We start from the raw sequence: 27704 nt of genomic DNA on the forward strand, positions 1-27704 counted from the left end.
CTTCAAAATATTTCACCAGCTGGTGCCTTCCCAGTCCCTGCCTGGCTGCTTGGTCAGTGGCAGAGCTGGTTGCACTGGGCCAAGATGCTCTAATGCCACCTGTGCCACCAGCCCACCATCAGGGCACCTAATTTGGAAATCCTTTTTTTTGGGGATGCCCCAGTCCTGGCTCCTTCCCAGGGAGCTGCCAGCAAGGAGGTGTGCAGTGGAACGAAGATCATTGACTTAACGAGGGTGTCCCACGGGACCGCTGCTCCACTTCACTGTCATGAGCTGCCTAATCCCAGCAGCAGGAGAAACGGGAATTTCTCTGGCTGGGCATTCTGTCTGCATATGCTTGGGGTACCCCAGCAGGGTGCTGCTGCTGAGATCCTCCTGGCAGAGACCAGGCAGCTCATGGGGGCATGTGATGCTCCCCACCCTGGGAGCTGCGCAGCTCTGAGCGGGAGAGGCTGCAGGAACACCAAGGTTTTCCATCCTGCCAGCAGGAATGGAAGCAGCAGGCACTCCTATCCCTCTCCAACGTGCCAAGGAGTCCTGCACTGCGCGGTGCCACCGCACCCTGCCTCCAGGGCAGCCGAGCCTGTCAGGACATGCCAGAGAAGGTTGGCAGACACCTGGCTCCTTCCCCAGGCTGATGGAAGCATGTAAGCTCCAGGAGGGGCCCTATGGAAGCTCTGCCATCCAGACAAACCCATGTCCTGTGCTGATGGGTGGGGGCTGTTCGACAGCAGGCGCCCCTAACAGCATTGGTCATGGGGAGAGCAGCTGGCAGCAGCAGCCAGCTCCCATCTGCAGGGTAACACTTGCCTGCTTTGCTTCAAAAGTAGTGTGGGAAATGTTGCATAAAGCAAAATGGACATAGCATTTGTCTCGGTGATTTTCCTAAATATTTTTAGATTAGAGCATCAGCATGTGGAGATCTCCAGTCTGTAAGACCACATTACAGCACACTGTGACTTTCCTGGTCACATAGCCAAGGGGAGCCAAAATTGTCACTTCCCCATCAAAACCCTCTCTCAGGGACTTCTTGAGCCATGGTGGTGACTTGCCTGGTGTCACCATGGCAGTGTAGGCCCTGGGAATGCTCCATCTCTGCTTGGCCATCCCTAGGAATGAGGGGCACCATCACCAGATAAGTGGATGTGGGGGTAAATTTTTTAAGCCGAGGCAAAGAACAACTGCAATTTTTGGGGTGTGGGAGAGTGTCAGCACTGCCCAGGGGAGATTTTCATCCTGGGCTCCAGGAAAGCTTGTGATTGGGCAACTTGAGATTGCTCAGACCTGGCTTTGAGGCGTTGCTGGCTCATGATGCTTGGGGAGCCAGGAAAGCTGCGGTGACCCCCTGGCCATCCTGCGACAGCACCTGGTGGGTCCTGGCCCTGTAACTGAGCCGGGAAAGCAACTTTAAACACTTGGCTTTGGGGCCTTGTTGTGTTTCCAGCCGGTGGAAATACTGGAAATGTTTTCTGGGTTTTTTTTCCCTCCTTCTTCACTTTTGCTCTGAGATTACAACCTTCTCCCGAAGCCTGAAGTGGGGTGTCCTGCCAAAGCTGGGCATCCATCAGGACCATGTCCACGCACAACCCCACCACGTACAGCTCCGAGTGTTGGTGATTTAACCGCAGCCGCCGAACCGGGAGAGAGGATTTAGGATTTTTCTGGGCAGGAAGGAGTTAAACATCTGGCAGCAGCTGCTGGGACAGGCAATAGGGTGCGTCTGAAGGCTGGCTTGGCTCCCGGAGGTTTTGGGGGGCTCAGGTGTGTCCCCAGGCTCGCGGGGTCCCCGAGGGGCCGCGCCGGCAGCGGGAGGCTGCGGGAGGGGAGGGCTTGGCAGGGCCGGTGGCGCGGCCGCTCCTCCCCCTGCTCCGCTCCGGTTTGAAGGGTCGAGCGCCGGAGCTTGGGAGGAGAGAGCGATGTGAGTGCTCCCAGAGTCTGGCCGGGGCAGAACTCCTGCCTCTTCCCTCCTCTCCTTCCTCCAGCCTCTCCGCTCCGCTCTCGGGAGACACGGAGCTCGTCTTCCCTTCCCAATGGCCCCACCTCGCTTGGGATTTCTGCTCCTCCTGGCTTGCTGCTTCTCCTGCTCTGAAACACAGCTCCTGAACTGGGTTTGGGACAGCAGGAAGACCACAGGAAGCCCAGCAGCACCCGGCGAGGGAATCCCGGCGTTGGAGCCGCCAACCTCAGCAGCAGCTCCGGCTCCCAGCCCGTCTCCAGGGACGTGGGGCGGTGAGGTGGCGGGGAATGTCACCACCCCACGGCGGCAGGAGCCAGATCCTGCTACAGCAGCTCCTGGGGACGAGGGAACCGCAGCCAAAACCACGGAGCAGTGGGACAGGAATGCCATGATGGAGAGCACTGTGTGGCCAAGCATCGCTCCTCCCCACAGCATGTCACCTGCCCCAGGACAGCAGGCGGCCAGCAGCCCCACCGACGACCCTCGGCTCCTGGGGACAGGGACCATTGAGCACCTCCAGATCCTGGGGTCAGGAAACACTGAGGATCCCCAGCTCCTGGGGACAGGGACCACTGAACATCTGCAGCTCCTGAGTATGAGGACAACCAAAGAAGCCCAGTTCCTGGGGTCAGTGACCTCCAAGGATGCACAGCTCCTGGGGACAAGGACTACTGAGGACCTGCAGCTACTGGAGTCAGGGACTACTGAGAACCCACAGCTCCTGAGGATGGGGACCACTGAGGACCCCCAGCTTCTGGGGTCAAAGACCTCTAAGGACCCCGAGCTCCTGGGGTCAGGGACTACTGAGGATTTGCAGCTGCTGGGGTTGGGCACCACTGAGGACCCTCAGCTCTTAGGGTTGATTAGTACCACAGAAGACCCACAGCTCCTGGGGAAAGGGACCCCTGAGGACCTACAGCTCCCAGGCATGTTGACCACTGAGAATCTGCAGCTCCTGGCGATGAGGAACACCAAGGACACCCAGCTCCTGAGGACAGTGACCCCTGTGGACCCAGAGCTCCTGAGGACAGTGACCACCGAGAATCCAGAGCTCCTGGGGATGGGAACTCCTACAGCAATGGAGACACAGGTGTCCTTGCAGAGACCAGCGGGTCCCCAGCCAGGTAGTGCCCCTTTTCCTTTCTCACCAGGTGACAGTACCCGTGAGCGGGCACTGCCCTTCTGGGACCCCTCAGCACAACTTCCCCATCACCTGCATGGAGCATCACCAAGCCTGTGGCATGGCACCAGCCACCCGGGGCTGGCTCTGGTCAGCAGGAATGGGAGCCAGAGCCCCCCTTGGCCTGACCAGAAGGTGGATAAGGGTGTGGATCCTCCTGCTGCCCGTACCTCCGTCTCTCTGGAGTTTGATTTACTAACCGCTACCGTGCGGCTCTACGGGAGTGGCGGCGCGGGGCTCGCATCCTTCTTTCCAGGACTGATGACAATGGCCGGCCGTTGCCAGCCCATCCCAACCCACCTGCCCTTCTGCAGCCTGCTGGGCACCAGCCATGTCCGATTGCCAAATTACCTCCGGCACGGCAGCGAGGAGGAAATTCGGGTGGCTTTGCATGAGTGGGAGGGGCTGCTTGAGTCACGGTGCCATCGCTACCTGGAATGGTTCCTCTGCTTGCTGCTGCTCCCCGGCTGTAGCCCCTCGGTCCCCGTAACCCCCCCGCCATGCCAGGGCTTCTGCGAGGCCGTCAGAGACCTGTGTTGGACTCACTTGGCCAGCGGGCGCCTGCCTCTGCCTTGCGATGCTCTCCCTGAGGAGGATGAAGGGGTTTCTTGTGTCTTTATTAATTCTTCTGCAGGTAACGTGGCTGGGTGACGTCCCTGTGTTGTGTCTCCTCTGCCCAGACTCCCCCAGGTGCTGGGGGATGCTTCTGCCTTGTGCCCGTGGGACGCTGCCAAATCCAAAATTGCTTTCCATCCAGCTTTCTGTTTGGCTTTTCCAAACAGAACAGGCGGGTTTTGGCTCCCTCCACAAGGCTGAGCATTGCTCCTAGTGAATCACAGTGGCCGGCGCAGGGGATGCTCCCCATGTGCATTGTGCTGACATTCAGGACCAGTTTCCAGGTGCCACGGGGCTTTGGGGTGTCTGTCCTGCCTGGGATCAGAGCACTTGGAGAGCTGGCAGCTCCCTGCAGCAACAGGGTGAGGACCTGGAGCCTGTGACCACCCAGCCACAGCACTGTGGTGGCGAGGAGGTTTCAAGGTGACCCTCAGCCATGCCTGCATGCTCCCTCTCCCAGAGCAGCCCTTTGGGGTTAATGATTCACCCGATGGCAGCTAATGTTTGATCCCACTGCTTGGAAAAGTGGGAGAGGTTACTTCACCCCCAGCTTCATCATTCCCTGGTGACCTTCTAGGCACCCAGACAGGGCAGGGGGGTGAGAGACAGGAGCGGGGGGGTGACTGGTGCTTGGAGACATGCAGTTGCGATGAAAGCTGGAGCTCCCCCCTGCCTGCCAGCGCCTCTGAATGAGGCTGTGTTCCCATGCCGACCCCTGCGACCTTGGGGGATGGCCGGGAGATGCCAAGGAGGAATGCCGAGACTGGGGGCTGGCAAAGCAGGGTCACACACAGGGTCCCCTCCGTGTCAAAGAGGCTCTGTTCGTGGGGGGATGCACTGGAATCGGGGATGCCCGCAGAGGAGGTGCTTTCCCATCTGGGACTGCACCATGCTTGCTTGGATGGGCAGTGTCGGGAATGGGTGGGGAATGTGGGGGCTGTGGTGCACCCCATGGAGTGACTCTGTGTGCTGCTGTGTGCTGGGGGTCCCCTGGATCCCACGCTGGCAGCCTGGGCTCAGGCCAGCCAGGAAGGTCATGGCAGAGTGGGAAGGTGGCTCAGAGCATCCTGGGGACGTTTCCAATGGCAGAATCACTGCACTGAGAGACATCCCCACAGCCATCCCGTGCCAGCACCAAACCCACTGTGGCCCCCACCATCTCTCCTTGTTCCGTGGTGGGTGCTGCCACTTTGCCACAGGGATGATGGGCTGTGATACTTGGGCTCTGGATGTCCTTTGGAAAAAGCAGGCGTGGCCTGAAAGCTCGGGGTGAGAAGGGGCACTTGGCTTTTGCAGAGGAGCAGACATTTGAAGAGGTCTCCCCTTATCCCTCTGCTCCTTAGTCCCCATCCAGCCTCTGTCAAGCAGGAAAAAAGTCCATTTGCTTTGGGAAGTGCTAGCACCCATCTCCCAGCGCGGACTCGGGGGCGAGTGGCATGTTTGAGGAGGAGGGAGACTCCAGAGCTGGCTGCAACTCCAAGGGGAGAATGGCTGCGAATTGCCCTACTAACAAAAGCCTCTTTCAGCGTCATCCTGAGCCCTGGGGGGGACACAATGACTTGTCTGGCTGCAGGAATTGCAGCACTGGCTCTTACACCCGTGTGGACCCCCAGGAGGAAGCTCTGGTTTCCTTCTTCCTTAATGCTGCTGTGAATTTGGTTTCCTCCAACCCCAGATAAAAGCAATCCCTGCATCCTGGCATTTGCAGTTGGAACGAGCTTGTGACGTTCTGAGCGTGGGGTGACTCAAAGGTGGGTGACAGGCTGAGAGTCTGGGGGAGCCCCACTCACTCACCCCATCAGTTTTGGTGTAGGGCTGTGCACATCTGGGAGCGAAAGGGTGCTGGACTCAAGAATCCAGAGGTTCTTTAAGCAGGTTCTGGGGGAAGCCTGATCGCAGTGCAGGGCAGATGAAGGGGCTAGAACTGGTGGAAGATTGGGAAGGAGATTTTCTCCCAGACAGGTGCTCAGTTTTGGGGTGCCAAGGTTGGGAGGGGCTGGGGGCTTGGGGAGCAGGATGGACTCAGAGCAGTTTCAGAGGCACAGTTTTAGAGAATTAGTGTGTCTAGCTCTGGCAGAGCAAAAATTTGTCCCCACCTTTAGCTGATGGCACTTTTTATGTCTCCACTGCTGGGTCCCTGTCATGGGGCTGGCACTGGTATTGGGGCTTGGCAGCAGGGGAACCTGGGAATGCTTCATGCCCCCCGGGCTTTGGAAGAGGCACACAGGTTTTTATTACCATCCAAGAGATGTTTTCCTTCTGGGCTGGGCAAGGCTGGGCTTATTCCCTCTTTTTATTTTTTTTTTTAATATTTTTTTTTAATTACTATTCTTTTTTAAAAAAGCTGTGGGGGACAATGCCTGGCTCCAGAGCTGGGTGGAGGTTCCTGGCTGATCCTCCTGGGTTCAGCCCAGGATACCTCAGGATATACCTCTGATTCCCCCCACTCCCCATTGCTCACATGAAAATCAGGGATGGAACTGGGAGCACTGAATTGTGTCAGCTCCCACTCCTGGCTCAGGATGGGGCCAAATTTCAGCACTGAGCATCCATTCCCAGTGCAGATCCCTCAGCAGTTTTGGAGCCAGGGTGGTTGGGTTTCCTCCCTCCCAGGAAAGGAGAGGTTAAAAAGCCCGAGCAGTTGACACAGGAGAGGAGGAATCCAGCGCCCGGTGTGTGGGCGATTAGGATGTGCTGGCTGCCAGAACAACGGGAGTTGGCAGACACAGCGCTGGCTCGCCCTGACCAGATGTTCAGCTGTGCCGGGTAGGAGCGACTGTCTCCAGCAGAACTTCCCCAATTCCCTAATTCTCAACAGGAGTTGGGAAAGGAGGCGACCTCCAAATTAAGAGCATCTGGGAAGCTGAGCTGCCTTGAGCTGCGTTCCCAGGGTGTTGCGAGGGGAAGGCTCTGATTTATTCCCAGCTGGGGTGACCATAGGATCTTGTCCTGGGATGACGCAAGGGGTCACTGTGATCCCGAAATGAGTATGGATGCAACACGCTTCCCCGGGGCTCCATGGTGGTTCAGCATCCTGGTGCTTTAGCAGCATCTCCCTAAGACCCCTTTGGTTTTATCCCATCTTGGGGAATCTGGGCAACCTGGTCTAGTGGAGTGTGTCCTTGCTCATGGCAGGGGGTTGGAATGAGATGGTCTTTAAGGTCCCTTCCCGCTCAAGCCATGCTATAATTCTGTGATGTCCCAGCTGTGGTTGGAGGGCCAGCAGCTGGGAATGGGGGGTGTTCTGGGAGACACATCCAAATGATGTGGTGGGAGCAGTTCAAGATCACCACCTTGGCCAATGCACAAGTCTTTGGGCGGGTGAGCGAAGGAAGCCACTGAAGGACGCTGTATTTGCGAGGCACGGGCAGGGATGTCCTTGCTGAGTGACCACCTTTTCCTGGCTGGTTGAGACCATCCCCTGTCCCTCCTCCTTGCAGAGAGCCTGAGTGCAGAGGTCAGCCTGCTGGAGCTGATTGGGGACCCGCCAACGGAGGAGATCCACAGAATTTATGGCCCCGACAACAACCCTGGCTACGTCTTTGGGCCCAACGCCAACACGGGCCAGGTGGCCCGGTACCACCTGCCAAGCCCTTTCTACCGGGACTTCTCGCTGCTGTTCCACATCCAGCCCACCACGCCCCGGGCCGGCGTGCTCTTTGCTGTCACGGACTCCTCGCAGAGCATCATCTACGTGGGTGTCAAGCTCTCAGAGCTGCGGGCGGGCCAGCAGCAGATCATCTTCTACTACACAGAGCCGGGCTCACCCAGCTCCTACCCAGCCGCCACCTTCACTGTGCCCACCCTGCTCAACCAGTGGACACGCTTTGCCATCAGCGTAGAGGAGGAGAGAGTTGTCCTCTACCTGGACTGTGAGGAGCATGAGCGCGTCCACTTCGAGCGCTCCCCGGATGAGATGGAGCTGGAAGAGGGCTCTGGGCTCTTTGTTGCTCAGGCTGGAGGGGCTGACCCAGATAAATACCAGGTAAGAGCTCGGGTCACCCCAAGGAGTGTCTCCCAGAAGCTTGGAGAGATGTGACACTGCCCATGCCCTGAAGACAACCAGGTCCATGTGTGTCCCTGGGAAAGGGGACACCTGAGATGTAGGGGAAGGTGGCTTGAGGTGCCACTGATTTATTGTCTTGGGGCTCCCCAAGGCAAAGCTCTCAAGCTGGGCTGGCAGGAGGACACAGGGTTGCCATGCAGGTTCTCACCATTGCCTTTTCCCAGCAAACACTTGGAGCCTCTTCAGATCTCCCCATTCCTAAGAATACCAAACTCCTTTGGTGGAGAAGCTGGTTTGGCTGGGAAAATGTCTCTCTTACATGGAAAAAATGCTTGGGCTGGAGCATATCTTTGCTGGCTGATGCTGGGCGGTATCTCCAGGAAGACTTTGGAGGGTGAGGAAGGATGTGATAGCTCAGCCTGTGCTTCGAGCAGGACTCGTGTTCCAGATAAGGGTTATGAAAGTGTGGGGAAAATGCCCAGCTGACATGGAAATCCCCTGCAGGACTTGAGGAGAGGAATGTTCAGGTTTATCCTAGGCTGAGCAGGATTTGCCCAGCAGCAAAGGCTCTGCTGAGGGGAGCAATGTTTTCCCTGTGGAGTTCTGCAAAGCATGTTTCTGAGCTGAAACATCATCCTGACTGTAGTGCCATGTCCCCCCTGGAATGGCTTTGGGCAGGGAAAGCTCCCCCAGGAAGGGGTTAATCATTGATGAGCTACAAACTGGTTTGCACTGGGATTCAGGTTGGTCCCTTGAAGAGCAACTCCCTGCTCTTGAAGAGTAATTCCTTTGCTCTTGAACATGCTGGGAGGGCCAGGTCATGGCTGTGGAAGAGCTCCTCTCCCCAGCTGGAGGGGTTTGGCACCATATGGAAGGCACAGCAAGAGCCTGGAGCAGAGCAGACCCTTTTAGCAAGTGATGTTCCCAGATTGCCACCCCCCAATCCCACTGCCCACCCCCGGTTTTCCCGTGGGGAATAGCTGGCCATGGAGGGAAGGAGGCCTTGGCTGGGTGAGAGGGGAGCGGCATCTGACTGCCTCGTGGTGTTTCCATCACTGTCCAGCCCTGCCTCGTGTTATCTGGAACTAACAGGGCATCAAGCAGATTAAAATCTGGCCCTGGGTCAAGCCTCAGCGTGAACTTGCTGGGAGGCAGCTGCGGGGGTGTCTTGGCACCTCTGCTCTTTCCTGAGTCGCCTTTGTGGCCCTGGCAGGAAGCCTGGAGGGGCAAAGCCTGTGGGCGATGCAGAAGCCCTGGGACAGCAGCTCTCAAGGGGGCAAACGGGGTCTCAGCTGGGTCTGGCAGGAGGGCTTGTTTGCAGCTGGATGTGGCACTTGGGCACCTGGTTTAGTGGGGGACCCAGGGGAGCCAGGTTAATGGTTGGACTCAACGGTCCTAGAGGGCTTTTCCAGCCTTAACAATTCTATGATTCTATGGGTTCACTGTAAGATCAGTGGTGCTGCTGCTCTCTTTAGCAGAGCAAAGAGGCTGCAAAGGGCCGCTATCACCATCCCTCATCGTGCTTCAGGGCTTGGAACTGGCTTGTTTCCCATGCCTCTGGAAAGCCCCAGGTTTGCAGCTCCTGCCCAGCACCACCAGCACGGCTTGACAAGCCATGTGCCAGAGCTGGCACCACATGGGCTGAGCAGAGGTAGCGGCTAGGACCCAGCCAGACACTCAGCAGAGCTTTTACAGGGATCTTTTGGCTGTGCTCCTTGTTTTTCCTCTCCCAAGGGCTTCCTGGCCACAGCCGACTGCCCTGCCCCACGCAAGGACAGCTGGCAGGTCCTGCAGCCCACGTGTTGTATTTCCTGGGATAATCTGCACTTCCTTACTATTTATTTGTGTTTTGCAAGCACCGTGTGCATCCAGGCCACTTGTTTATACAAGAAATCACCACAAATCCCTTCCCAAGGGTGCTGCCTTTCTTGCAAAGCCCTGTAGCATCCCAGCCTCAGCAGGAGAGGGGGTGTGGGTACCAGCGTGAACCCCAGAGCTCCCAATGCAAGCTGGGTCACCCAGCACATCCCAGAGTCCAGCCTGAGTCCTCACTGCAGGATGGGATACAGGGATGTTGTTGGGATGGTAGTCTGCTGAGCTGGGATGCTGCCCATCCGTCTGATCCCAGTGGGGAGGAGCAGGGGACCATGCTGGGAAGCAAGCTCAGAGAGAGGAGATACCTCCCCCTTGGTGTCTCTTCTTTGGGCGAGACACCTAAAATAATATTTGGGCTGGCCTGAAGGCACAGCTCACCATGTCCGGGCTAGGAAACGTGATGGACTTAAGAAAATAAGGAGCAGGGGCAGTCACAGTTCAGCCAAGCTGACTGTGACATAATATGAATGAATTATAAGTTATAGAATAAATTTAATATAATATACAATATAATAAATATAAATATATAGTTTATATATAATGAAACAGTTATGTCAATTCCTCTCACAAGCAAATGCCCCCAGTTGCGTGGTGACCTCTTTCAGCTGTTCGCTGTGCTGACAGCAGATCTCACCCATCCTTTTTCTCCCACTTGAGGACGTGGTGGCTGAGTGGCACAGCAGGTCACGTCACAGTAGGGTGGCTTGTCCGTGTCCCCCACCTGCCCATGGTCTCTTTCCAGGGTGTGATTGCAGATTTGAAGCTCCGAGGTGACCCGCGAGCGGCCGAGCGCCAGTGCGAGGAAGAGGAGGATGACACAGAGGTGAGCGCTGGCAGCACAGCTGTGCTGGGCTCGGGACTGTCCCCACCGTGCTGCCAGCTCAGCCCTCACTCCTTCTCCACGGGCAAATGCAGGTCTCTGGGGATTTTGGCAGCGGGATGGAAGGTGGACAGAAGTTCTCAGGCAAGGTAGAGGTGAGTTGCTGCCCGCAGGTGTTGCGCTCAGGGCGAGACCCCAAAATTCTAGTGCTGAGAAGGGCTGAGTGCCCTGAGTGCCCTCCCCCGAGGTCATGGGACGCTGGATGGTGTCCCAGCGCCTGTCCCTTGCGGGAAGGCGCTGGGAGGTGAATGGTGCCATGGTGTCCCCTCGCTGTTGGCGCAGGGTGTCCCAGGGCTGGTGGAGGCTGTCCCCGTGACCTCCCCCCCCGTGGCGGGGGGCAGTGGCCCGAGGAGTGGCGGGGGGTCCCTGCAGCAGGCCGAGAGGACCAGGGTGGAGGAGACGCTGCAGGTCTCCACGGGAGGTAATTCCAGCAGCTTTCCCTTTCCCCAGGGCATGCAAGCGGGGACATGGTGGTGCGGCCGTCCCCAGCCACGAGTGGGTCCTTTTCCTTTTCCACAGGCACCGGCCGGAAAGGCGAAAAGGGGGAGAAGGGGCAACATGGCTTGAAAGGGGACTCAGGGACCGATGGCACCATAGGGCCAGGCAGTGTCAAGGGTCAAAAGGTGGGCAAGAGCTGGTCCCTGGGGGCTCGAGGGTGCCAGCTGCAGGTCTGTGCTTGACACACGCTTCTCTCTGTTTCTGATCCTCAGGGTGAGAAAGGAGACCTGGGTGTCAAGGTCAGCATCGCTGGGGGAGCTGTCACGGGGCCTCGCCCTACCCAGGCTGCCAGCCCAGGGACCTGCCACCCACCCCTGTCTCCTCCCCTCCCCAGGGCAGTGCTGGATTTGGCTACCCTGGCTCTAAGGGCCAGAAAGGAGAACCAGGTGACCCTGGACCCCCTGGGGCCCCGTCTCGGCACACTGATGGCTCGGTGGTGGAGCAGGTCACCGGCCCCCCAGGGCCACCAGGGAAGGATGGAGCCCCTGGCAGGGATGGCGAGCCTGTGAGTCAATTCACCCCCCACAGGGTGTCCCCCATCCCCCCACCCTGCACACTGACCTGTCCCCTCTCTGCCATCCCTAGGGCGATCCCGGCGAGGACGGCAAACCTGTAAGTGGGGTGGAGGGGGTGGCAGGGTCACAGGGGATGGACACCCCCTTGCCTTGCCACCTGCTGAGCCCCCACTGCTCCCCTTTGCAGGGTGAAATGGGGCCCCCGGGGTTCCCTGGGCTGCCAGGGGAGCCAGGCCTGAAGGGGGAGAAGGTGAGTGCTGGTGTTGGGGGGCAGAACATGTTCCCTCTTCCTCTCACCCCCAGCTCGGCTGCAGCCCCAAACCATGCTCTCTCCTCTGTGCCAGGGTGACCCAGGCATGGGGCCGAGGGGACCTCCTGGACCACCTGGCCCTCCAGGACCGCCGGGACCTTCCTCCAAGAATGACAAGCTGGTGGGTGCCCCATGGGACACAGGGATTTGAGGGATGGGGGGTCCATTGAGCCATGGAGGTCCGGAGTGCTGCCACCAGCCCCTGGGCATGCTCCAGTGCCACTGGGTACCCTGATACCCACCTTGTGCTTCTCCCCCAGACCTTCATCGACATGGAGGGCTCAGGCTTCGGCGGTGACCTGGAGAGCCTGCGGGTGAGTGGGGGTGGGTGCCTGTCCTGCCAGCTGGGAGTGGGGGGACATCTTCAGCCATGGCTCCCCACGTCTCTTCTAGGGTCCACAAGGGCCACCTGGTCCCCCAGGGCCACCTGGTGTGCCTGGTTTGCCAGGAGAGCCAGGACGGTTTGGGATGAACCACACTGACCTGCCAGGACCACCAGGGCTGCCGGGCAGGGATGGGATCCCTGGGCCCCCGGGGCCAGCGGTAGGTCTATGGGGGGGCCAAGGGACCCATCCCAGGGTGAACCCCACCCTGTGGTGGTGGGGGACTGGGTGCCTACCAGCTCTGTGGGGTTTCCCTGTGGTGGAACCAACTCCTGGGATCTTACAGGGTCCTCAGGGTCCTCCAGGAAGAGACGGGGAGGCCGGGCAGCCAGGGCCCAAAGGAGAGCGGGTGAGTGTCCCCTGTCCCATGTGCCCCAGGAGTATGTCACAGCTGTCTCCTGAGGCATCTGGCACCCCTGACACGTCTCTGGGAGGCCCCAGTTCCTGGGCTGGGGAGCACCATTCTGCTCCTGTCTGGAGCTGGGCAGCTTCTTCACAGCCTCTTTTCCCTCCTCCTTCCCAGGGCGATGTGGGTGACCTCGGCCTCCCTGGCCTACCGGGACCCAAGGTACTGTGCCTGGGGTGGGCTTTTTTGGTTTCTCCATTGCAGGCTGGAGGCAGGGATGTTGCCTGGGGGAGGGAGCCCTCTTGTGCAGGGATGGGAAGGGGGGTGCTGCTGTTTGTGCTCCTCCCAGATCAGTGCCACAGCTCAAAGGTGCATGGAGCTGCTGACCCCAAAAAGGATGCTCACTGGCCTCCTGCCACCCTGCCTTGGCTTTGCTCCAGGCACTGCCACATCAGGAAGTGAGCAGGAAAACCAAGGGGAGTGTTTCCAGACCAAAGGAGACTTTGCCTGGGGAGTGCCCACACCCCACTTCTGTGGAAAACACCCCATCTTCTGTGCACCACTCCCTCCTGCCTGCTTTCTCCAGCTTCTTTCCAGCCTGCATTCCCAAGGGTGAAGTAAAGGCTTGCTGGCATCCCTTAGAGCTGGGATGGTGCCCCTACCATCCACGGCAGCCTGAGCTGGGGGCAAAAACCTCAAAAATTAAGGTTTCTTAACCTCAGTTCTAACTTTCTGCACTTCTGCAGCACCCAGAGGGCAGATGGGGTGGCAACGGGGGTAACGTCCAATCCTGTTGCTTCCAGACCCATTGCAATCCCAGGAATGCCTGCGAGCATTCCTTGATGGCACTGAGCTCTGCTGCAGAGCTGAAGCCAGCCCCACGTGCAAAAACGTTCCCGTTTTATGATTTTAGACGAGGCTCTGGTGGCCACTGTGGACATTACACTGTGGACATTACACTGTGGACATTACATGGGGAGCTAGTGGATGAAGGGTGCCTGAGCTGAGCAGTGCCCCCTTCCGAAAAACCCCTATACGGGAGCATGAGGACAAGCATCCATATCCTGTCCCAGAGGGGATTTGGAAGGGGGTGCTCTGCCTCTTGCTTGTAGGCTCCAGGCAGCGACCACTGCCACATTCCACCTATCCTCTTCTTGTCCCCTTTGCAGGGCAACAAAGGAGAAGCAGGACCGGTGGGACCCCCAGGAGAAATGGGCTTAGCTGGCCTTCCCGGGCCCATCGGACCCCGAGGGCAGCCAGGGCCCCCCGGCCCCCCGGGACCACCGGGGCCAGGCTACGAGGCTGGATTTGTGAGTGGTCACTGCAGGGATGGGGTGGGATGAGGTGGAGCAGGGGACAGACACAGCTCAGTCCCTTCTTCCTGCATTTAGGGTGACATGGAGGGCTCGGGGCTGTCATTCAGCCCTGGACCACCTGGACCTGAAGGACCACAGGTAGGGCCATTCCTGCCCTTTCCCTCCTGTCCATCCTGGGCTCCCTGGGGTGTTCCCTGCCATCACCCAGTGCTCATGGTCCCCTTGTTGCTTGCAGGGTGTGCCGGGACTGCCAGGGGTGAAGGTGAGGAACCCTTCCAACAGGCTCCTGGCTCCATTCATGTAGGATGCCTGCAGGCAGCTTGTAGGGATGCCTCTCACACCTCTTTCCTTGCAGGGAGAGGTTGGCAGCCCCGGACAGCCTGGCTTGCCAGGACCAAAGGTAAGAGCCCTGGGAGATTGGGATGGCTCCGTGGCAATACCTGGGTGTGCAGAGCAGTGGCCAGGACCCTTGTGCTCCCTGACCTGGGGCTGCATCCTGCCCTTTCCCACTCCCACTACAGGGAGATGCTGGCATGCCTGGTGTGGATGGCCGTCCTGGCCTGGAGGGCTTTCCTGGACCACAGGTAGGAGCCTCAGCCCCCCAGCTCAAGAAGAAACCCCCTCTCCCCACCTTCTCCAGGCAGGGCACCCTTGATTGCAGCAGCTCCATCCCCAGTAGCTAAAATTCCTCCTCCCTGCTGTGGGACCCAGCTCATGGCATTCCAGGGTGCCCACACTCCATAGGATCCTCTCCCCCCACCTTGCAGCCCACTGCACCTCCACTCAAAATCACCACAGCCTGGCTCGTTGCCTGGAGCGGGAGGCAGAGGTGGGGTTGCCTGAAGGATTTTTTTGAGCCAGACGTGGGAGGGTTTGGTACTTGTGTGACAGAGTCCATCTCCATGTGATGCTCAGTCCATCCTGCTCCTCTTTCCAGGGACCCAAAGGTGACAAAGGCAGCGCTGGTGAGAAGGTAGGTGCCACCAGGCTGGGGATGAGGTCCAGCCACTGGTGGCTCTGGGCTGAGGGCTTGTGTCTTCCAGGGAGAGCGAGGCCAAGATGGAGTGGGGCTGCCTGGCCCCCCTGGACCACCTGGTTCCCCTGGACAGGTCATCACTGTCTCCAGTGAAGATGTAAGTGGTGGCACCTGGCTTCAGCACAGGGCAGGGGAAGGGCTATTCCAGCAGCCACCAGGAGGGAGACCTCACCAGCAGCTCTGACCCTCAGAGCCAAGATCGGGGAAAAAACCTCAATTTGTCTCTCTTTGCAGAAGTCCTTGGTGGCTTTTCCTGGTCTAGAGGTAGGTGCCCTCCTGCTACCTGTGGCCATCCCTCAGCAGTGCTAGGAGGGCACCCTCTTTTTGGAAAGAGGGGGCTTGCTCTTAGGAGCATCTCTGCTTCTCTCTGCAGGGAAGACCAGGCCACGCTGGCTTCCCGGTGAGTCGGTGACACATGTGGGGACCACAGGGTGGTTCTGGTGACAGCTGTGGTTGCCAGTCCTGCTGTGCTTTGCTGCAGAGTGGTGGTGATGGAGGGGGAGTTTGGGGCCTGCCTTTGGTGGATTGGGAATGACGAGGGCTCTGTGTCCTTCCTGCAGGGTCCAGTGGGACCGAAAGGAGACCAGGGGTCAACTGGTCCCCAGGGTGCCCCAGGGTTGAAGGTAACTGCTCCAGGCCACCTGCACCCTGTGGGGTCCCCCATTCTACCTGTCCTCCAGATGACACCAGCCCTATCACGGGAGGGAGCCTGGTCCTTCCGTGTCCCCTCCCACCTCCTCTTCTCTTGCAGGGGGAGAAGGGGGAGCCCGGTGTCATCATCAGCCCCGATGGGACTGTGGTCACTGCCAAGGTGAAGGGAGAAAAGGTGGGTTCCTGGCAGGAATGGGGGGCACATCCCCAAGGGACAGGTGCCAGGTGGTCCCAGGGGTGATGTCCTTTCCCTCTCCACTGTTTACAGGGGGAGCCGGGGCTGCGGGGCCCAATGGGACCATCGGTAAGTCAACGTCACTGTCCTCCTCCTTGTGTCCCACGGGAAGGGCTGGGAATGGTCCAAGGCAGAGGGGTTGCCCCCATACTGAGCACCCTCAGCCTCGTCTTCCCTCCCTTCCAGGGTCCCCCGGGACGAGCAGGGATGAAGGGAGAGATTGGCTTTCCAGGCAGACCCGTAAGACCTGCTCCTGGTTTGTTTGTGTCCATCACCTCCACCGCGTCCCCCTCCCTGTGTGCACGTCCTGCAGCCGCTGAGCCCCACGGCCTGCTGTGTCCCTGAGGGATGGGGCGCTGCCAGGCTGTCAGAGGTGACTCTGGGGCACCAGGCATGACACCAGGGGGATGAGGACGAGGCTCATTGTGCTGCTCATCTGCAGGGACGTCCCGGCATGAACGGGCTGAAGGGCGAGAAGGGTGACCCCGCGGATGTGCTGGGCTTGCGGGTGAGCGCTGCTGTGACCCCCCAGCTGCTGGCCCTGCAGGGTGGAATACGCGCCCTGAGTGTCTCTCTGAGGACCCCAAAGGGCACATCTCCTCTCAGGGGCTGACTGTCCCCTCCCCTGCCCCATAGTGGGGACTGTCCGCTTTGCAGGACCTTGACAAATCTTCTCACCCTCCATAGGGCCCCCCAGGCCTCCCAGGACCCCCTGGGCCCCCTGGGCCACCTGGCAGCATAGTCTACAACAATGGCAATGTGAGTATCACCAGTCACCATGCTGAACATGCTGATGACTGGGCCCCCAGTCCCCTGCCTGCCTGGAGGGCACTGAGGATGCTCTGGTGACACCCTGGCTGCGACTGGCATGTGGGACTGTCACCAGCACTGGGGGGATCCCCGAGGACGCTGCTGTCTCTGCAGCCACTTCCTTTGCATCTCCACAGACCTTCAGCGACTCTGGCCATCCGGTGTTCCCTGGTAAGGGGATGTCCCTCTCCCAGCCACCTCTGGGCACTTCGGGGAACCGCGGCAAAGCAGGGCTGGAGGGAAAGCCCCTCCCTCCCTTAGAGCTGCAGCTGTGAGATAGCATCTCTGCTGCTCCCCACAGGTTTCCACCAGTTCCCAGGACAAAAGGGAGAGAAAGGTGACACTGGACCCCCAGGACCCCCAGGTAGGTGACTGGTCCCTGCTGGCAGAAGCAGGCAGGGGGTGGCTTAGGCCTATCCCAGCTCCTCTCCCCTCCTGTCCCTCTCTCCACAGGCCAGTTCCCTTATGACGTGAGTCACTTCGGTACCAGCCTGCGGGTAAGCCCTTTGCACACTGCAGCTGGAACCCAGTGTGGTTTGGGGTATCCACCCACCCTAAGGCTGTGCCATCCCACAGGGTGACAAGGGGGATGCAGGTCCCAAGGGTGAGAAGGGCGAGCCAGGCAGCACCCCACTCTATGGTCCTGGAGTCTCTGGACTTCCAGGGCCTCCAGGGCCCCAGGGATACCCCGGGCTGCCGGTGAGTACCTCATGGGGTGGGGAGTGAAGGGGGGTGCCCCTGGGGGCTTTTGTCCAACACATGTTCTCTCACACTGCCTAGGGTCCCAAGGGGGACAGTATTGTTGGGCCACCGGGGCCTCCAGGACCTCAGGGTCCCCCTGGTATCGGATACGAGGGGCGGCAGGGCCCCCCTGGCCCTCCTGGTCCTCCCGGGCCACCCTCCTTCCCAGGTCCCCACAGACAAGGTACCAGCTCTATGGCATCCCTTCCTGTACCCCCAGCATCCCTGTTTGTATCCCATGCATCCCTCCTTGCACCTCTGCATTCCTCCCCGTGCTGCATCTCTCTCCATCTCACCCTCCTTCTCCCATAGCTGTCAGCATCCCTGGACCCCCGGGACCACCAGGACCCCCTGGACCACCAGGCACTAGTGGGATGTCCTTGGGGGTGAGTGGGGGCTTCTGGGCAGGGCTTGCCCGTGGCACAAGCAGCCAATCCCTGAGCCCTGCCCCGGGCTGTGCCTGCAGATCCGGGCCGTGCCCACGTACCAGGCGATGCTGAGCAGCGCGCACGAGCTGCCTGAGGGCAGCCTGGTCTTCCTGACCGACCGGCAGGAGCTCTATGTCCGCCTGCGCGGGGGCTTCCGCAGGGTGCTGGTGAGTGGGGAGCTGGGGGGGCTTCCAGCCAGGGCTGCACTGCCCAGCTTGAGGGGAGCATGGACAGCACTGCCCTGGGGGTGCAGTGGTGACTCTTGGTGATGCTCGGGGTCCCCCCACCCACGGGCGAGGAAAAGGAGAGTGGGGCAAGCTGGGATCTGATGTGCCGTGCCCTTGCAGCTGGAGGAACACAACCTGATCCCCAGTTCGGCTCTGGTGAGTCCTCTGGTCCCTGTGCACATCCTCATCCCTATCCTCCTTCCCAGTCCCTATCCTCCATCCTCATCCATCCTCATCCCATCCGTAACCATCTCCATGCCCAACCATCCCTATCCGTAAACAATCAACTTCATCCCCTTCTCCATTTATCCCCAGCCATATCAATCTCCACCGCCAGCCATCTCCATTCCCATCCCCATCCAACCTCAACCATTTCCATGCCCACCTTCATCCAACCACAACCATCTCTATCCATCCCCAACATTCTCCATCCCCATCATCCCCACCCCCACCTGGGACACCGCACCCCCCACTCATGCCATGTCCACCTCCCCAGGACAATGAGGTGTACGACAAGCCGCCCACCCTCCACTACGCTGGCCCCCAGCCCCGCGGGCCCCTGCACCCGCTCCGCAACCATGTCCCCCCAGCCACCGCCCGTCCCTGGCGTGGGGACGAGGTGGTGGCCAACCAGCACCGCCTGCCCGAGCAGCCCTTGCTGCACCACCAGCATGAACTCATCAATGGCTACTACATCCATCGCCGGCCAGATCCTGTGCCCGTGGCCGCCCATGTGCACCAGGACTTCCAGCCTGCAGTGAGTGCCACATGCTGGCCAAGGGGAGCTGATGGTGGTGGCCAAAGCTGCGTCCCTCAAGCCCCGTTGTCCCCTCTTGGCAGCTTCACCTGGTGGCCTTGAACACCCCGCTGAATGGCGGCATGCGCGGCATCCGGGGTGCCGATTTCCAGTGCTTCCAGCAAGCCCGGCAGGTCGGGCTGGCTGGCACCTTCCGTGCCTTCCTGTCCTCACGCCTGCAGGATCTCTACAGCATCGTGCGCAGGGCTGACCGTGCCACCGTCCCCATCGTCAACCTCCGGGTACACACGTCCCCATCCCCTTCCCACCACTCTCTTGAGCTCTGGGGGATCATAGAGTAGGATCACAGAGTCATTATGGTTGGAAAAGATCTCTTTAAGATCATCAAGTCCAACTGTGAACCCAGCACCAATGAGGTCTGGAATGCAGAACATAGCAAAGCCCCCATCCATCACGAAGCATCCCCTTCCCGGAGGCTGCTGGGGCTTGGACCTTCCAGGCTGCTTTTGGAGTGCAGGCAGGGCTAAACCCCTTCCTCCTCCATTTTCCCACTCTTCCCACCAGGATGAAGTGCTCTTCAATAACTGGGAAGCCCTTTTCATGGGCAGTGGGGCCCCACTGCAAGCTGGTGCCCGCATCCTTTCCTTTGACGGCCGGGATGTCCTGCGGGATGCGGGATGGTGAGTGCAGGATTGAGCAATGGGGAAATGGGGCTTGGAGCATGGGTGGGGCAGCAGCAGTCCCCCACCTTTCACCCTTCCAGGCCGCAGAAGAGTGTCTGGCATGGCTCGGATGCCAAGGGCCGGCGCTTGCCCGAGAGCTACTGTGAGACGTGGCGGACAGAGGAGCGCACAGTCACCGGCCAGGCTTCGTCCCTGGCCTCTGGAAAACTGCTGGAGCAGGTGGCCAGCAGCTGCCAGCACGCCTTCATCGTCCTCTGCATCGAGAACAGCTTCATGACCTCCGCCAAAAAGTGATACCCGCCCTGGTGCCCCCTGGTACCCCCATGTCCCCGGGAAGGGTAGGGCCAGCCTGCACCCCAGCACCCCTGGGCCCATAAGCCCCCTTCACACATCCACTCCCGCCCTGCAGGGTTTCCTTGTCCCACAGACCTGAAGCCAAAGAAGTATTGCCATGGCCCCTGCCCAGGGTCGGCAGGGGCTCAGGTCCCACTTAGGGCAGAGCAGCCATGGGCCGGCAGCCTTCCTCCTCCTCTTCTAACTCCTAATATTTTTAACCACTTCAGCTGGTTCCTCTCCCTGCTCGGATACTCCTTTTGGGGTGGCTGGGTGGGAGGAAGCTTGGCAGGGAGATTTCAGTGCTGCCATGTGGGCTGTCCCCCACAAAAGCCTGTGCAGGCTCTCTCACCAGCCCCCTGGCCCCGTGCTGTCCTCACCAGGAGGTTGGGGTTGGGCCCAAATCCCTGATGATGAGGCCATGGGGTCTTCTCCAGCCAAGACCCCAGCATCCTACCCAAGGGACTGTCCCATGGCAATGCTGGGGCTCTCCCAGATGGTCTCTGTCCTCCCCAGGTAAGGACCATCCCCTCATCATCCTCACCTCTACCTCCCAGCCAGAAGAGCTCTGGTGGGGTTCTGGTCTCCCCTATCCCATCCATGCACCCTGGGGATTCCCAGCTGTGCCCCCACAGCCCAGGTACAGCCACAGCCAGCCCAGCACAGGTACTGGAGTGACAGGGTGACCCCGAGGCGTGGCACATGTTTCTCTGTGTCTGGGTGTTGGGCACATGTGGTACCAAGGGCAGGTACTGCCATCCCCCCCTCCCCGTGCCACCTTTGCTGGGCTCAAATGGCGAAGGCACGGCAAAGCTGGTTGGAACTGGTGTGGGCAAATCCAAGGTGCTAAATAAAAAAAAACCAAAAAAAAAAAAGGAAAAAGGAGAAATCTGTAACTAGCTTTTTTTTGTTATTGTATGGAAATTATTACCATAAAAGCTGTGTGAGTCACACGGTCTCTATTTCTTACAGTCTACTGTATTTTGTGTAATTAATGCAATTTAAAGCCTGTGGATCTTTATATTATTTTTTTTGTTGTCATTTGTGTCCTATAAACCATTTTCTAAAGGCACTGAATAAAGAAACATCCTCTTGTAGCTTGGCTCTGTGCCATGATGGGGAAGCAGCGGGATGGGGCCCCCCATCCAGACCCCTGTGTGGCACACGGCGGTGGCACCATGGGAATCCTGCCCCGGCTCTGTGTTTGGGGACAGGGAAGGGGTGCAGCCCTGTCCTCATGGAGCAGAAAATGTGTCCCAAGGGTTACAGCCTTGAGAGAACAGCACCCAGGACCAGCAGTGGCACAGGACACCAAGCACACGACGACGATGACAGTGCTCACTTCGGGAGCCAAGAGCCGGCCCCAGCGTCACGGTACCAGTGCTCAGGCTTGTGTGGTGCCCACCTCCGGGCTTTTCTCCTGCACTGCAATCTCCTCCTTGGCCAGGGCCAGCTCCACCGGCTGCCTGCAGTGGCTGTGCTGGACACCCACTCTGATGGCCGCCAGCAGGTAGACTACGGCCAACAGTGTGAAGTAGCTGAAATATACATAAAACTGCAAAAGAGAGAGGGGAGAATGGCATTTGGAGCCCTCCCTTAATCCCGCACCATTCAGGGACCAACTCCATCCTAGGTGCTCCCCCAACCCTACCTGGGGATGCACAGATAAGCCCAAGCCCCTCTTGTCAGCCACGATGACGGTGATGATGGTCTTCAGCACGGTGGCAAAGAACGTGTTGACCCCGAAGACCAGAGCGCAGAGCTCTTTGGAGAGGGAGGTAGCAATCTGGAAACTGGGAAAAATGGGAACACTGGTGAACCCCTGGCATCAATCTGTCTGCCAGGGTGAGAGTGTGTCCCTGGGAGTACCACACACATGGCAATGGGCACCAGGAACTGGTGGGAGCCACGGAAGAGGATGTAGGCAGCATAGCACAGCCAGATGTTGGTGGTGGAGTTCATGAGCAGGAGCAATCCTGCCTGGAATGCCGTCACCAGTCCGATCACCAGCTCTGACCACAGCATCCAGCGGATCTTAACGTAGCCAGCAGCAAAGGAGGCAACGGCTCCTGGGGAGGGATGAAGGATGCTGTGAGCACCTCAAGGATCCCCCGCCCTACCTAGGCTGGGACCAGCCCAATGATCATCACATCATCTCCAATGCCAAACCACCAAAAATTCCGTAAGGACCACCATTCCCAGGGGGTGCAGCAGGACAGCAGTGACCCCCTGCCTCTGTGGTGTCCCCAGCCATTCCCACAAGAGGCAGCAGGATGTGAGTGTCCCCCCACAGCCCCAGTGTCCCCATCCCAGGCAAGTTACCCAGGAGTGTGGAGGCAGCATCCACGCCTCCATTGTACACATGGCGGTTGTCCGTGGTGGGAGAGATCTCATTCCAGAGGATGTGTGCATAGTACAGCATCAGGTAGTAGCCAGCTGAGTTGAAGACCCACCACAGAGACCAGAGGCGGAGCTGCGGCTGCCTGGCCAGGACTCCCAGCTCCCGCAGCATACGGCACAGCACCATGTCCCGCCAGCCCTGTGTCCTTCCTCCACTGTCCCCCCCTGCCATCCTGTCCAGCTCAGTGGGCACAGCAGCTCCATCGGGCCCCCCAGGCCGGTTGAAGAAGAGGCTGCGCCGGGGCCGCTCGAGGAAGAGGGTGAGGATGAGGCCGAAGCTGACAAAGCCCAAGGACACATAGTTGAGGGTGAGGAAGGAGACGCCGCCCAAGGTGACGCAGAGCTGGCCCAACACAGAGCTGGTGAAGACCCCCAGGAGCACAGCAGAGCGGGAATAACTGGCCATCCGCTGGTAGCGGGACGGGGCGACCAGGGAGAAGATGTAGGAAGAGTAGGCGATGCGGGCAGCCATGGTGATGCCGTAGAAGAACTCCATCAGCTGCATGGCCAGGACAGAGGTGCCCAGCACCAGCAGCAGCCAGATGGAGATGTGGCTTAGGCTCTGCAGCACCAGCACGGGCTTGTAGCGCAGGTAGTCCGTCAGCAGGAAGATGGGCACCAGAACAGCCATGTAGGAGTAGGACAGCACCGGCGTGATCATGTTGGTCACCTGCCGTGGGGGCGAGGAGGGGCTGAGTGCTGGGCATAGCCCTGGGGATGCCCCCCAACCCGCAGATGTTGTGGGCACCGGCTGCTGTCCCCCACGGCAGCACCTCTTTGGGGAGGAACGTGACCAGCAGCATGCTCAGCTGGGGGTCTGGCTGAGCTTCGGCCCCTTCCCATGCCAGGAATGCAGCGTTCCCACAGGCGCAGCAGCCAGCTGGGATCGGGGCCAGCATCCCTTGGTTGGGAGACGATGACACTGTGGCCCCTCCTTGTCTAACCCTATCACTGCCGGTGGCCTGGCAGTGCACTGTGCCATCATGGAAAAGTCTCCCCCGTGGGATGGGGAATGGCTTCTCCCAGCCCAGCACCCTCCCACAGGCTGCTCAGGTGGGCAGGGGTCCCACACTGCCCCCAAAGTCAGTTGCCAGCCTGGGCACGAGGTTTTATGCCACAGCAGGTAAAGCCTGGGACTCAGGGGACAGAGTGACCTCACAGCCAAGTGAGACAGGGCCCCACACCAGAGCACCTCCCCTGCCCAGAAGCAGCACCACGAGTCACCACACACCACCATGCCCCAGATGTGACACCCCTGTGCACCCCAGAAGCACAGAGGGATGCTCTGGCCAGCCCCAGGCTGGTGATCATGGCCATAAAGGGGGACACCAGGAGGGGGGACTGGGTGCCCGCAGCTCACCTCTGCCTTTGTGAAGTTAGCCTGCAGCAGATAGGGGGTGATGAAGCTCTCCCCGGGCCGGATCTGCGTCATGAAGCCATAGAAGCAGAGGTAGAAGACCTGTAGCTTCCAGCGCTGGTCTGGCACCATCTCTGACACCGGCTTTTTGGCACCACCGTTCTTGGGCATGGCTCTGCAGCAGGACAGCGGCATTATCCCAGGAGCCATCAGCTACACAGGCTCTACTGGACCACACAGCCTCTCTCTGTCCACAGGCACTCTCGGACACATGGAAAACCAGGACGCTGCAGTTTCTGTGGAAAAAGCAGCATTTGGCACAGGCTCAAAATTCCTCCAGAATCGCAAGGCAAATAAATACCACTACCTTCTCCCCAGGAGATGTTCTGGGAAGAAGAAAAGCAGCCGTGCGTCTCGCTGTGCAGAAGCAGGGCGGGGGGGTCATTTCGGGCAGCATTCGTACATCACGTGCATCCGGAGCCTGGATGCGCAGAGCATCTGGATCCACAGTGGGGCATCCTCAGCTCCCGTCACCTCCTTTTCCTCCCCCTTAAGGCTCAGTGGGCTTTTGCTGCTTCCTGGAGCAACACTTCCCTCTGGGCTGCAGTGGCAGAGGGATGCAGACACCCTGCACCAGGGATGTTCCGGAGGGGATAGCACAGGAATGTGCCGGCTGTGGAACTGAGTTAATGTGCACACCGGGCACGGGGCCGCCCGTGTTACTCGGTAGCTGGGCAGCTGGCAGGACCTCAGCTGAGCCGCAGGCAAGTGGCTGCCCCTTGGCTCTTCCTGGTAGGACACAATGCCCAGTCCGTGGAGAATGCAAAATGCCACGAGATTCATGGTCTGCAGGGGGATTAAAAGCTCAGATCCTGAGGTTTGGCTGCAGGAAAGCTGGCAGCACCAGGAGACCTGATTAGCAGTCACGGGACAAGGGCAGCGACAGGAGAAGGCCTGGACTGCGTGTCCTCCCAACGCACCCCACTCCCACAAGAAGTCACCGAGGTGACTTTTCATGCCATAAATTCCATGTATGCCAATACACGCCATGGGAGCAAGGTCTAGAAACCTGATTACCCTGATAACCATAGAACAACTAATAGCAGCCATTAGAAACTAAGTTCACGGTTCCAGTCTGTGTCCCACTGGATCCTGCACGGTGAAATTGGGGGATAATCCCCCCCCTGCTGCTGGATAACACAGGACAAACAGGGACACGAACCAGCACCAGTGGTGGCAGAGGAAAGCTGGTGGTGACCTAATCCTACAGGGAAGCCAAGTGCCCATTTGCCCCAGTGAGGATCCACTGCTCTGCTGGATTCCCATAGGATTTCAGCACTGGTGCCTGAGTACCACCAAAACACTCATGTGCCAGAGCTCATGGCTGGGCAAACAGCCCCCACCTCCTGAACAGATCCCTAGGGATCAAGGCAGATGCTCACTCACTCACCGTCCAGCACTGGCTGGAGCACTGGCCCCTCTGCTGTGGCAGGAAGGGTAAGGGGCAAGGAGCAAAGGCTAACCCACATCAAACCCACCCCAGCACCGTGCTGGGGCTGCTGCCAGCTGCAAGTGCCTGGACTCTGCCCTGTCACCTTCTCGTCGTCATGCTGGGCTGTGGATGTCACCTGCAGCAGCCACTTGCTGCCCTGTGCACCACAATCCCTGTAGGATGTTTGCCACCCTCTGCTCTCCATTTCCTGCCACGTCCATCCAGGAGGGGTACGCACATGCATCCCTGGCCCGCAGGAAACCATCCACACTTAATGCAGGGTGCAGCTCTACGAAGCTGCTCCATTTCCCAGAAGCACTGGCTCCTAACTCCCAGCAGGTATGTCCCCACACAAAAAGCGACTCCAGAACAGAACCCATCTGGCCACACCCAATTCCCCTTCTCCAGAACATTCGTGGAGCTGCTCTGCTCGGGGTGAGTGGGCACGAGCCCCAGGGAATGCTCCATCCTTCATCCCTAGTGCAAGCCAGGGTGTGGAGGGAAGAGAGAGAGAGAGAGGGAGAGGGAGCAGAGCCGGTCCGTTATCATCGTGTGAACCTGTTTATCACCGGCTTGTCGGGGTGTGCCCTTGACACATCCCTTCATCACTGTCACGCCACGCACCGCTGTCAGCCCGGGGTCACGGGTGACACGGGTGGCCGAGCTCGGGCTCAGCTCCCCGCAGAGCCACGGCCACCGTGTTCCAGAGGGGACAGACCCAGGGGGTCGGGGGGATGCTCTCCCCCGAGCCGCATGTCGGTGACATACAAGTGACACCGCCAAGGCACCATGTATTTCGTGGGGACCTGCCACGCCGAAAGGGGCGCGCGAGTCCCTAGGGCACCTTCCCTGAAACAAGGGCTGGGGAGCTCCTGAAAAATACACCCTCGCCCACCGTGCAGTCACCACTTTGCCTCCCACCGCCCAGCAGCAAGGAACGGGCGCTGCGGGGCGGTGTGGGGTGCGCTCGGCAGAGGAGGGTGCTGGGGGTACGCGGCACCTGCCCGCCCTGAACCGGGGGCGGGGGGAAACAGCACAGCACCCGGCACACATCCCTAGCACCCAGGGAAACAGGTTGCCGGCATCCCAGGCACCCAGCCGGGAACGCCACCGCCCCGGCGACACCCACAGCCCGCACCCCCTACCTGGTGGGCGGTGGGCATGGGCGCTGCGGGCCGGGGCACGGCGAGCTCCAGGGCTCCCCGCTGCCACTGAGCCCGATCCGCGGCGAGCCCAGGACGGCGGCAGCAGCAGCGTGAGGAGGAGGAGGATGTGGGGGTACCACGGGAAATGTAGTCGCGCCCCACATGCGGGGCGGCGCGGGGACCACAAACCCCACAGTGCAGCGGGGGGGAGGAAGGGGAGGGGGAGGAGGAGGAGCAGGAAGAGCCCGGCCCCCCCGGGACAGAGCTGCGCCGGCACCTGCGTGTCCCATACAGGGACAAATCCCTCTCCGAAAGCATTGGCAGGGCGTGAAGGACGCCCTTTTCCGCTGCCCTCAGCCGGGCTCAGCTTCTCGCCCATCTGCCGTAGCCTCTGGGCTGCGGGCCCTGGCGGACGCTGCCCCCGCTTTGGCTCTCTTCGCTAACTTATTATACCCACAGCTGCTTGCTTGGATTTATTTCTGCACCCCGTTTGTGTCCGGGGGGTGGATTTGTTCCAGTCTGCGCTGTGCCGCATCCCAGAGGGTCCCGAACACAGCTCCCGAAAGAGCTGTGTTCCGAGCACAGCTCCCGAAACTTCTCATCCCCCCCACCCAGCCTGGCAGCGGCCCCCGAGAGTTGCTTACGGGGTGAGTCCGGCCATCACGACCAGGAGGGGCTGCAGCTTCTCCCGGAGGGAAGAGCATGCCTAGAGGAGGTGGAGAAGAATCGGGCCCCGGAGCTGGTGCCCCATCTCCCGGGAGATGACGCATCTTCTGAGGGTATCTTCTCTCCCCCTTTCCCAGCGCTCACTGTGCCAGAAGCAAATGCAAGCTGACAGCGCTCGGCTATTCCGCTGAAATATTCATATGTTCCCGCCTGGAAGTGCGGCAGCAGGATCCCAGACGTCCGAGGACTGTCGCACACACACGCAAACCCGCCCCACCCAAGCCAGCCTGTAAGGTCCAGGCAGCCCTGGATATTCCCACCCAGAGGCTTCCAGCCCTACTGAGCCCCCGAGGTGGTCCCGGGGAGGGTGGCCAGACTGCAGCAGACATGTCCGCTAGCTTCCCGTGCTCACCCTGTCCCTCCCGCGGGCAGGTGGGACCTGTCTGTCCATCCCCGATGGCCAGGATGGTGGCAGGGTTAGCTCCCTCCCTTAAACGCAGCCGGGCCCGGGTGCAGGCGCTCCGCAGGGTGTGGCTACGGGGCGATGCCGGGCAGCCGGGCAATGCCAGCAGCCTGGGGCAGAGTCACCCTGGGCAGTGTCACCTGGGACTGTCCCCAGCCACCACAGGGCAGCGGCAGGGGCTGGGTAGAGGCAGAGCCGGTTTAGGGGCAGGAGCAGGGGCTGGAGTAGGGAGAAGACACTGGAGGGGCGGGGACAGGAGCAGGGACGGAGTAGGGGGAAGAGCAGGAGTTGGGACGGGAGGAGCAGGTACAGGGGCTGCGGCAGGGGCTGTGTTAGGGAGAGGGTAGCAGAGATGCTGGGGCAGGAGCAGCGGCTAGAAGAGGAGTTGGGGCAGGGGAG

General features: G+C 59.9%; 2 protein-coding genes across 5 annotated transcripts; one reads left to right on the forward strand and one right to left on the reverse strand.

Moving 5' to 3' along the window:
- Positions 1–1905: 1905 nt before the first annotated feature.
- Positions 1906–20879, forward strand: COL18A1 (collagen type XVIII alpha 1 chain). 2 transcript variants are annotated; one of them, XM_088058737.1, is made up of 42 exons: positions 1906–3771; positions 7193–7737; positions 10376–10456; positions 10549–10608; positions 10796–10934; positions 11033–11136; positions 11224–11250; positions 11346–11516; positions 11597–11623; positions 11714–11776; positions 11871–11957; positions 12097–12150; positions 12230–12379; positions 12506–12568; positions 12743–12787; positions 13735–13875; positions 13957–14019; positions 14117–14143; positions 14237–14281; positions 14403–14465; positions 14819–14854; positions 14925–15014; positions 15152–15181; positions 15291–15317; positions 15478–15540; positions 15669–15743; positions 15837–15872; positions 15990–16043; positions 16246–16311; positions 16491–16562; positions 16751–16784; positions 16915–16977; positions 17067–17110; positions 17190–17312; positions 17394–17538; positions 17667–17740; positions 17821–17949; positions 18130–18165; positions 18506–18766; positions 18850–19047; positions 19331–19446; positions 19530–20879. In XM_088058737.1, exons 1-42 carry the CDS (start codon positions 2031–2033, stop codon positions 19741–19743), a joined length of 5682 nt encoding a protein of 1893 aa, XP_087914863.1. In that variant the 5' UTR covers positions 1906–2030; the 3' UTR covers positions 19744–20879. The 2 variants fall into 2 exon arrangements, with proteins under 2 accessions (XP_087914863.1, XP_014116714.2); XM_014261239.2 differs by having other exon boundaries at positions 1906–3081.
- SLC19A1 (solute carrier family 19 member 1) lies at positions 20674–27332 on the reverse strand. 3 transcript variants are annotated; one of them, XM_088058739.1, is made up of 6 exons: positions 27255–27332; positions 23543–23835; positions 22105–22852; positions 21659–21851; positions 21434–21575; positions 20674–21337 (listed from the first exon to the last, which is right to left on the reverse strand). In XM_088058739.1, the coding sequence occupies exons 2-6, from the start codon at positions 23747–23749 to the stop codon at positions 21167–21169; spliced, it is 1461 nt and encodes a 486-aa protein (XP_087914865.1). In that variant the 5' UTR covers positions 23750–23835; positions 27255–27332; the 3' UTR covers positions 20674–21166. The 3 variants fall into 3 exon arrangements, with proteins under 3 accessions (XP_087914865.1, XP_005532754.1, XP_087914864.1); XM_005532697.3 differs by lacking the exon at positions 27255–27332 and adding an exon at positions 26177–26322; XM_088058738.1 differs by lacking the exon at positions 27255–27332 and adding an exon at positions 23907–24035.
- Between the last annotated feature and the right edge of the window lie 372 nt (positions 27333–27704).

This window comes from Pseudopodoces humilis, chromosome 8 (genome assembly GCF_049639895.1).
Source record: "Pseudopodoces humilis isolate 2021_Gansu_Grassland_sample_001 chromosome 8, ASM4963989v1, whole genome shotgun sequence".
Classification (NCBI taxonomy): Eukaryota; Metazoa; Chordata; class Aves; order Passeriformes; family Paridae; genus Pseudopodoces; species Pseudopodoces humilis.